The sequence below is a fragment of the Cnephaeus nilssonii genome, assembly GCF_951640355.1.
Source record: "Cnephaeus nilssonii genome assembly, chromosome: 6".
NCBI lineage: Eukaryota > Metazoa > Chordata > Mammalia > Chiroptera > Vespertilionidae > Cnephaeus > Cnephaeus nilssonii.
In genome coordinates, this window is record NC_137077.1 from 12,135,032 (window position 1) to 12,145,684 (window position 10,653).

Genomic DNA, 10,653 nt, shown 5'->3' on the forward strand with positions numbered 1-10,653 from the left:
ACACTTAAGACTATATGGTATTGCCTACTTCTCTGTAGGGGAGAAAAAATAATTTTCCCTCTATCTCTGGGTTCTTAGCTGAAACATCCCTGTAATAATAACAAAAAAACAAAAAAAAAACAGGTTTTATTTTAGTACAGGGAGCAAGACACTCTTAAAAATGGAGATTCCCTTACAAATGTAAATGCCTTTTCCAAAGAGTAACTTTTCCTTGGTTTTGAGAGCTTCTCCCATGTCTGTTGTTTTTTAAAATTAATGAGCCTAAAATAATCCTTATGTCATACAGACATACTTCAGGGCAGTGGTTCCCAATGTGGGGCACATGCCCCACAGGGGGGTAATTTGATTTTTAAGGGGTGCAATTCAAGAATGAGTTAACAGTGAATCTTTTGCATTTCTTGTGGTTCTAAGGGCCTCATATACAGTATATCAGTATATATTGTGACATATTTATACATTTCAGTTCTCTATTACATGTTTTAAAACTTTGCTATTTTTTCATATCACTTCATTTTTTTATTATTTTTTTTTTACAATTTCTTCCTCCGTACTTCAACTGTCCTTTCGTTCTTTTATTTTTCTCTTGCATGGATGCCGTGTTCTTTGGAAGCTTGTTTAGACCAAGGTAATGGCCTTTTAGGCTTCCTCCACATGAATAGGAGTTCACTTTTTTAATAATAAGAATTATATGTCCCAGGGAGGGCATCAGGATTTTAGAGATGCTTAGGCAGGGCATGGCCAAAAAAAGGTTGGGAACCACTGATTTAAGGTGACAAATTGTTCTTCTACAACCCCTAGGCTACAAACCTAAGATGTTATGTACTGAATACTATAGGCAACTATAACACAATGGTAAATATTTGTGTAATACATTGTGCAATAACATTTACAGCTACGTCACTAGTGATAGGAATTTTCAGTTCCCTTATAAGTTTATGAGACCCACCATCATATATGCGGTCCATTGGTAACCAAATGTCATTATGCAGCAAATGACTATAGTAAGTGTGGAAAATTTTAAGTATAAACTATTAATCATGCAAAATAATTATTTTATGATAATAACAACGGTGAGGACTATGAAAATTTAATCATTTTTCTTTATTTAGGGCAGTAGTCCCCAAACTTGGAAGATCATTAGAATTACTCACTAAATTTTTTCATATAGATTCCCACTCCCAAAGTTTCTGTAATAAGTTAGGGAACCTTCAATGTAAAGGAGGGAGGAAAGGAGTAAGAAGAAAAAATGTGGTATGTTGCCTTTTTCAACATAATCAAATTTCTTTAAGATTATTCTGTCCACATTCTCATTCAGACAGATAATGGGTTTATTCACGATGATAGAAACTGTCTCATTAACCTACCATTTTTCTATTACACACATCAAGTAGTATTTAAAATGAGTGTTCAAAGAATGCTGACCAAGTGGATGAAGGAATGAATGAGTGAACAAAACACTAATTCAGGTAATTAGCTAGTTTTAGAAAACCATTTCCTATATCTCTATTATAAGTGCAAAAATATTTCTAAAATCCATTACTTGTTATTGATATAGAGGACAGCCAACTGATGGACTACATTCATCACCACTTCATAGCACCTCGTAACAAAACAAGACAGTTCCTGAAATGACAAGTTGGGTATATGTTACAAAGTTGCTTTTTAAATGCCACCATTTCTCACTGAATTTTAGGCTAACAATGTTAAAAACAAAATAGTTTTCAAATAAGAACTCCAGTTAATCTGCAGCCAACTTCAAGTATCCATCAAGCAATCAATTTTTAACTCATCTCTTACATCCCAAGGTCATTTCTACCTGTCTGACCCCACATTTCCTTCATACTTCTATTTTAAGTCTTATGTTTTACTCATGTAATTCCTAAATCACAAAGACAGTTTCATTCCTTCTTTGAATATCCAATGCCTAGCACAGTGGCTAACCCTCAACTGCTTCTTAATATATATATGTCCTATCAAATGAAGAAATGAATGAACACCTGAATGAATGAAAAAGCACAAAAGCTGCCAGTTTTAGAAAGTATGAAAATGAGGGAAAGGAGTCTCCAGAAATCACTCTGACATAACTTCAAATGTTTACCTTTAACCCTAGTTACAAACAGACTTGGCACACAGCAAGTGAAATAGTATTTATCCCAGGAATATGTTTGTGATTAAATAACTAACTTGCATCTACCATGTCTCACACCTCCTAAAAGTTTTTCAGAACCTCTCAACTTTTAAACCTATATAGAAACAGATTGTATCCTAACATCCTTAAAATCTGATTAAACCTGTGACTGTTGTAAATGTTATGCTCCATGAGGGCAGGAATTTGTTGGTTTTGTGCACTGCTGTATCCCAGCACCAAGAATGTTTTGTAACATATGCTGCACTCATAAAACATTTGTTGAATGTTTAAAAATGGAATTTTATGCAGCTGTCAGTAAGATCCAAAAACTAACATTTTTTAAAATGAAAATAACGCATTTCAATTTTACTTAACAGTCTAACTTTACATTTCTTAATAAATTTCTAAAGGTTTAATAAAAGCAGAGAAAAGAACAGAAAATGCAAGACAAGGAGCACAAAATAAGAAGGTAAAAACAAGTCCAGATATATAATAGACTGTATAAGATAGAAATAGAATAAATTCGCCAATTAAAAGACCAAGATTTTCAGATTGGATTAAAAAAATAAAAATCCAGACAGATACAAGCAGTTTTAAAGAAACACAACTAGCGCTGGCCAGGGAGCTCAGCTGGTTAGAGCATCTTCCCAATAAGCCAAGAATTGTGGGTTCAATCCCAGTCAGGGCCATACAAAAATCAACAATGAATGTTATGTATAAATAAGCGGAACAAATCAATGTTTCTCTTTCTCTCTGCCTTCCTCTCTCTCTAAAATCAATAAATAATTGTTTTAATCACCTAAAACATAATGACACTGAAGCTTGATTGAATAAAGAAAGATAAATCAAGAAAATGTTAACTCATACAGCTGGGGCAGTGGTATTAATATCAGACAAAACAGACTGTTTGCATTATTTCAGCTAATTACTATATATAATATATACTTACATAATTACTTATTGTATACATAATAACTATCATCATAGTTTAAGAAGGTCACTATATGATGATTAAAAAATTCAATTTAGCCCAGCTGGTGTGGCTCAATGGTTGAGCATCGACCTATGACCGGGAATCAAACCTCTTCGTTCATAGGTTAATGCTCAATCACTGAGTCCTCCAACTCTTACGTAACCAATTGTTGACATTAAATCTCCTCTTTTGACATATCTTGTGTGAACTGTTTTCTGGACTGGACCTTGACTGACCCATACCATAATACAGGATAATTTTAACAAAATGCTCTCAAAATTAGGCCAAGTAGACCAAAAGAAGTAGTAAAGATACAAAAGATCTGAACAATATATTAGCATTTTTGATTCAATGAAATAATCAAATCTTGTATCCAACAATCAGAACGTAGGTGGAATTTGGGGTATTTTTACCTCAGCTCCAATTTTTGCTTTTATCAGATTGTAAAGCATTGCTCTTTAATGGAGAAGAAATGTAAGTTATTTCATTCTTTTGAAAAAAATTAAACCAAAAGACCCTAGAATAACTAAAACTTTGCAGTAATATCTAAACTGAAACATTTGGTTAGAAGATCAAGTGCAGTTGCTTTAAACACCTCGCCATTGCTCATGTAACAGCTTAATCATCTCCATTAACAACTTTTCCTGACATAAATGATCTTTTCCTACTGGTACAAAGTTTAAATTATTTTAAAAGGTACAATCTCCTAAATTACAATACAATGCCAACTAAGTATCTTACCCTCACAGTACAAATTTTTAGCATTTGAAGGTTTTATAAATTTTTTAATTATGTGTAATTCACTCAAACTTTTCAAAGAAAAACCTCAATAAAAAGTAAAAATCAATTACCTGTAAGAATGAAATAAATCTCCCCATTTGAATTTGGCAATCACCTTCCACCATGCTAGAATCTGTGGCTTTAAAAGGCAACACGAAGAATTGTATTTCAATTGTTTATATATAAACTCAATCAACACCCAGAACTAAAACTATGATTTTTATACATTAGTACATCTTCTAATCTGTATAGCATTAACAGAACTTTTACATTGAAGAGAAAAATGAGAAAATCATTAATTACACAATTGAAAGTAACCATCTATTTCACTATTTAATAAATTCAAGGAAAATTCTTATATAGTTACAGTGCTTTATCCTATATAATAAAAGCATAGTAGGCAAATTGTCCCCTCTACCAGAGTTCTTCTGAGAGTTCGACCAGGGAGCGGGCCTGCCAGGGGAAGGGAGGGAGACCCCGGCCAGCGGCAGCAGCAGTGGTAGCGGCAGGCAGCCCGGGGGAGGGAGTACCCAGCCAGCAGCCGGCAGTCGCTAGGGACCCTACCAGTGCACGAATTTCGTGCAATGGGCCTCTAGTAATTTATTATAAAATAACAAATAGACTTTAGAGAACTTGCTGCTGCTTCATCACTCAGGTTTTCTTATCACCTGTTCACCAAACAAACCAACAAAACATCTGAATGCTTATTTTCTCACACTAATACTTTATGGCAGTCCTAGAATTGTCTGTTAACTTTTTGTTCATTTCAGTATCACAACACTACAATGTGAAATTTTAAAACTCACCTCCTTCTCCATAGAACAAGAGACCATTATAAAATTTAGTTTCAGCCTGTTTTAAAAAAATTAAAATAATTTTACAAGTTGCTCTTTTGTTTTTAAATTACTAGGCTCTCTTAGTTATCCAATTTATAATAAGCAGAGGACTACATCACTTAAAAACAATTTCACTCAAAAACTGCTTAAAATTCAGATACACTCAATTTATCTTTGGAGTACCAAAAGTATTACTTATTGTCAAAGTTATTTCTGGATTTCTTTAGCCTTTACTTTGTACCACATCCTCCCATTATTTCATGGGAGAACAGAAAGCAAACACATTATCAAAAAGGTAGAGAAAAAAAAGATGGAAGTTTACCAACTTCTTTCAGAGTTTTGATTGCTCAGGGGCAAGGAAACACAAGATATTTTTAAAATTCAAAGCCTTTTTAAAAAATTAGCTCTAGCCGAGCTGGCATGTCTCAGTGGTTGAGCGTTAACCTATGAACCAGGAGGTTACGGTTCAATTCCCAGTCAGGGCACATGCCAGGGGTTGCAGGGCTCAATCCCCAGTGTGGGGTGTGAAGGAGGCAGCTGATCAATGATTCTCTCTCATCAATGATGTTTCTATCTCTCTCTCCCTTCCTCTCTGAAACCAATAAAAATATATATATTAAAAAAGTAATAAAAAAAATCAGTTCTATCTAGAAAGCAATTATATATGTCATGTAATACAGACTTTGAAGGTATGCTCAAAGTGTTACTATCAGTAAAATGTTAGGCACGTGACACCCTCTTTAAACCTCAATTTCCCCATATATTCCTTACATACCTCCCCAGGTTGTTATACTAGTAACTATTAAGAGGATTAACATGGTGTTTGGTACATAGTAAGTACTCCATCATTATTACTACTATTACTTTAAGTAAATAATTCATTCAACATTCAATAAATATGCAGGCACAATGTACACATATAAGCACATATTTGCTTTTAAACATGTTTTTAACATCTTACGAATACAAATAATTACCTCATATTTTAATTTCTTGATTTCACAACAAAGTGCAGCATAAACTGTGATGACTTTGTTTAAGACCTAGTTTCATGAGTAAAAAAATTTAAAAATTATAAAAGTAAATTATAGTAGATAAATAAAGCATTTAAAAAAAAAAGATTTTTAGGTTTAGAATTCTGTACCTTGTTTTCAGTCTTTATAAGTTCCAAAAGGGAAGACTGTTCATAAGGCAAAAGCTATATAAATAAGGAAAAGAACATTTCTTTTTAATTTGAAAAAAAACACTGAAATCTTAAATACACAAATTAAGACTAGCTCTATTCTATTTCATCTTGTGTTAGACCCTATACTCTGTAATAGCACCATACCAGGCAGTGACTACTAATGGGTATGGGATTTCTTTTGGAGGTGGTGAAAATTGGCTCTAGTGCTGGTTGCACAATTTTGTGAATGCACTAAAAACTAAAGAATTGAATGATAATGTGAACTATATCTCAACAACCCTGTTATTTAAAAAATCAATGTGTCTTAGAACAGTGTCTAGCACATAATAAATGCTCAATAAATTTTAATTAAGTGGTAACAGCCTATAGTTACCACTTAATAACTAAAACGAGAAATAACTACCTTGAAATGGAATAGAGCAGGAGTGACCTATTCATACATTAAAAAATTACTCCCACATTAAGATTCCCTAAATAACATGAAGAGATTTTTAGGAAATGATAAAACTATTCTGTATCTTGATTAGGTATAAGTTACCTGGGTATATGTGTTTGGCAAAACTCATTGAAAAGTACATTTTAAATCTATGCATTTCACTGTACTAGTACATAAAATAACCTCATCTGAATCTATTACAACCCTCTTCACTTTCTTACTGATGAGAGAAAAAGAAGCTAGCTCAAAGAGTTGGAGTCCGTGTCATTTTGACACTAAAGGCTTTGAGTTTGTGTCACCCTTTAACCAGTTAACTGCCACGATATTTTGAATTTAAAAAGTTCCGCCACTTGCGTCTATAGATACTTATGGCGTACAAATGGTTAAAAACACACATACAAAAATACCTGTATGGCTTAGAGAAAAGGAAACTAACAATTTTTCTCCATGTTTCTTTTACTTCTCTAGATCCTAAATAATATATGCTCCATTTTTAGCAATTAAGTTTTCAAGATATAGCATGTCCTAAAAATGTATGCATAAATTTTTTTAAAAAAATCAAACCTTTAATGCTATAGGATCAAGATTGAAATCCCAGACATCTCCAATTGAATCATCCAGTGCATCCTCAATTCTTCTCAATTGAGACGTATATTCCTCAAGAAATTTCCCATAATTCTTAAGCTGAACTTCAGCATGAATTTCTAAATTTAAATTTTAAAACAGTATGTGAGAAGCACAAAATTACAGGACATTTACTTCAAATAGTCTCAAAAGTCACAGCAAAGTAGATACTAAGCATTGTGAAATGTATTATTTTGGAATATCTTAACTTCTTAGAAATAAAGTTTCAAAGCTAAACAATAATTCAGCTTTCAATATTTTCCAGATAGATAAAATAATTTTAAAAGCAGATGTTGCTATATAAAGAGATATATATCACTTTAAAAAAATTTTTTTTTATTAATTTCAGAGAAGAATGGAGAGGAAGAGAGAGAAACATCAATGAGAAACATTGATTGGCTGCCTCGTGCATGCCCCCTACTGGGGACTGGGCACGCAACCTGGGCATGTGCCCTTGACCAGAATCCAATCTGAAACTGTTCAGTCCACTGGCTGATGCTCTATCCACTCAGCCAAACCGGCCAGGGCAAAGAGATATATATCATTTTGAACCTAACTTGAAAGTATTATGAAAAAGTCACTATTTTATTTACTCTATAATTAGGGCTTTTAAACATAAAATAATCCCTCAGACAATTCAATGTCCTGACTATGTTTTAGTCATAAACAACATTGAGGGAGGGAGGGTGAATAAAATTCATGACCTGAATCAAGCGCAAAAATGTGTGTTGTCATTCGAGCAAAATTTAAAAGCATAATTCTTAATTCTATACACACTACATTGTTTAAAAATACACCAATATATTGTTTTTAAAATGCATTTAGACCTGCTTCATCATCATACTATTCTGTAGTGTCCCAAATTCTCCGAGATATTTTATTTTACTATCATAATAGAGTTGGAAAAGCCAGTAAAGAACAGTAAGTATAGAATATTGGGTTGATATTACAGAATTTACACACTAACAGATTCTAAAGAATCATTGGAATAAACTGAACAATAAAGGTATTCCACCTTATACATAAGAATTGATTACTTATTACAAAGGCACAAATTCAATTCCAACTCATTTTTTTTTAATGTGAATAACTTTATTCAATCTCTGTATTCTAATAAAGGTAAAAATTTTCCCTCCTCAAATTAGCAATGCAAAGCAAACTTTAAGGTAAAGTATCTTCTGATTCATAAAGGATAAAGATGTAGCTCCCCATCCTCCCTTATTTTGCAACTAATGCACTGAATCAGGTGGATCAATTTAGTTCAATTAAGGTTCCTACCTCATTACAGCATTAACCTAGGCAATTTTGAAAAACAATTAGTCTAGATACGATTCACAGTCCAAAACTTAATGAAAATCAGGCACGGAGATGAGAAGTCATTTCCCTACAGCTTAAATTAAAAACTGCATAAGGTTCTCAAAAGTCCCAAGTACACGTCTAATTCTCAGTTACATGGAAAATTACCGTAGCTGCATTCAACCAGCAAATGAGTTCTTAATGACAAACCTACAAAAACATGCCAATAAATTCCTCCTTTAGTCGGCTTGGGAATTCACATAGTAGCAGGCAACAGAAAACCTGTAATAACATTTAAGTTTCCTGTTGGTAAAATAAGGAATAGTTGTAAAAATCGGTAAAAGTTAAAAAGATCTGAGAGAAGAACTACATGGTGATTCTTCAGAATGAAATTTCAAAAACTCACTTACACGCTTATCTCTTTGAACAGACTGCGTTCTTCCTTTTATCTCTGTATCCCTAACACCTAGCATCGTGCCTGGGACATAGAAAATGTCTGCTGAATAAATCTGATCACTCTACTCTAAGGTGAACCATTTTTTCAAGCCCAATAACCTATTTTTATTCCAATTCTTTGAGGACGAAAGTCAAGATTCCACCTTACACGTAAGAATTCATTATTTAATTCCAAGGCACAGTAGGGGATCTTTGTCCTTAAAACTTCATACGTGAGCAGGTGCCGTTCACTTTATACCAGCGAATACAGAATCCTCTCCAACTTGCATTAATCTCAAGTAGAGTTTCACTAGAATCATCAGTTTGGCTTCTAAATTTTGCAGCATGGACTTGAATGTAGTGGGTGTGTGTGTGTGTGTGTGTGTGTGTGTGTGTGTGTGTGTGTGTTTTGCTGGACTTCTAACTTAAATCAGACAATTCGATTATCTGAAGCAAAATTTGAAGCCGATTTGCTGTAACATGTGAAACCTTTCTAGCTGCAATGGAAACTGCAGGACATCACTTTTATCGAACGTAAAGACATGGCCTGGGAGAAGATACATTGGCATTCACGTGGGTGGTGGGTTTTTTTTCTTTTCCAGGTGAAGAACTCTTTTTCTCTATATTGTATGATTATAAGAATAAAAAGGAAAAAACACTCAAACTTCCAAAAAGTTGGCTTCGGAGGGAAAAAAGAAAAACAGGAAACCGAAACAGGAACCGGGACCTGAGCCTCTGCTAGAAGCGAACGCTCAGAGGATCTGGCGAAAGCCCCGAGCGTCCAGAGACAGACGCAGCCTCCGCTCCGCTCCGGGGGTGCAGGGCCTCCCCGGACCCGCCCTCGGGCTGCGGACGGCGGACGCCGCTCCCCCGGGGCACCGCGGGTTTCCCAGGAGCGTCACCGCCCGAACCCCCCAAGCCCGGGCCGGGCCGGCCTGGCCTGCCATTGCTAGGACCCCCCCCACGCCCAACCCCGAAAGTAACGCTCGAGAGCGCTTCCTCTCACACCCCAAGGGGCAGAAAGTGCCCCCAAGCAGAGGGCTCCGCAGCAACCACGACGCAGAGCCCTCCCGCAGGAGCCCGCCAGGGCTGAGGACTGCGCGGGAGCGTCCACGCGCCGCTCTCTTACTCTGCGAGCCGTCGTCAACGCGGTCGAACTCCCAGTCCGGGGACAGAGTCTCCACCGCCATCCCCGCGGCAGCAGCTCCCTCAGTCACAGTCCCCAGCAGCCGGGATGACTACGGCGGCCTCACCCAAAGCGGCTGTCACGGCACGTGACTTCCGGCCCTAGCCCCGCCCCTGCTGGCGAGGGTCGGGAGGCGTAGGCGCCTGCGGCCGCGGGGGCCGCTGGGAAAGCGAGTCCTCCGCGGTGGCCGGGGCCGCTGCCCTGGTGGCGGCGGTCCTCGGAGGATGCTGTTTTTACATGGGCCTCGCCACTGTTTACTTCTCGTCTCCTGCCACACCGGTACCCTCAGTTTCGCCCTGCTGTGTCCCGGCCATTTTTAATACCTGGGGAGTTGTCCCCTCAGAATACCGTAGAAAGGGCAAAATGGATGGGTATGGGGGCTTCCCAGGAAAGCTTGGTCCTCTTGGAAGTCGCGGTCCAGGCGCTTCTTCCCAGAAGCCAGTATTTCCAACCCTCTCCCTGTCGCCACCATCAGAGAGCTTCCAGCTTTCTTCCTGCACGTTCGGTACGATTACTCTTGAGAAAAAACTGCTGTGCAAGAGGAGGAGTTACTTGACCAACACCAGAGCGAGGCATTTTACTATTCTGCCTACATTGCATTCGCCCGCTCTCCACACCCTCCTCTCAAAAAGGTGGAGGATGGAAGATGGAGAAAAGCGCTGTTTAAGCGGGTGTGTTGTTTTGTGTTTTGTTTTCAGAGAGGAAGGGGGAGAAGGAGAGAGAGAGAGCAATAATGAGAATCATTAGTCGGCTGCCTCCTGCACGCCCCCTAC

General features: G+C 36.9%; 1 protein-coding gene across 2 annotated transcripts in view; it reads right to left on the reverse strand.

The window, feature by feature from the left end:
• WASHC4 (WASH complex subunit 4) overlaps window positions 1–9,957 on the reverse strand; it is a 61,383-nt gene extending 51,426 nt beyond the window's left edge. Inside the window, exons 1-7 of one of the 2 annotated variants that reach the window (XM_079774281.1) lie at window positions 9,824–9,957; window positions 6,904–7,043; window positions 5,862–5,915; window positions 5,695–5,760; window positions 4,688–4,733; window positions 3,953–4,020; window positions 1,541–1,623 (exon numbers count right to left, since the gene is read on the reverse strand). In XM_079774281.1, coding sequence (XP_079630407.1) covers window positions 1,541–1,623; window positions 3,953–4,020; window positions 4,688–4,733; window positions 5,695–5,760; window positions 5,862–5,915; window positions 6,904–7,043; window positions 9,824–9,884 — 518 coding nt within the window. In that variant the 5' untranslated portion in view covers window positions 9,885–9,957. Of the gene's footprint in view, window positions 1–1,540; window positions 1,624–3,952; window positions 4,021–4,687; window positions 4,734–5,694; window positions 5,761–5,861; window positions 5,916–6,903; window positions 7,044–9,823 lie in introns of those variants that run through there. The other variant, XM_079774282.1, reaches the window with a different exon arrangement.
• Window positions 9,958–10,653: the final 696 nt, after the last annotated feature.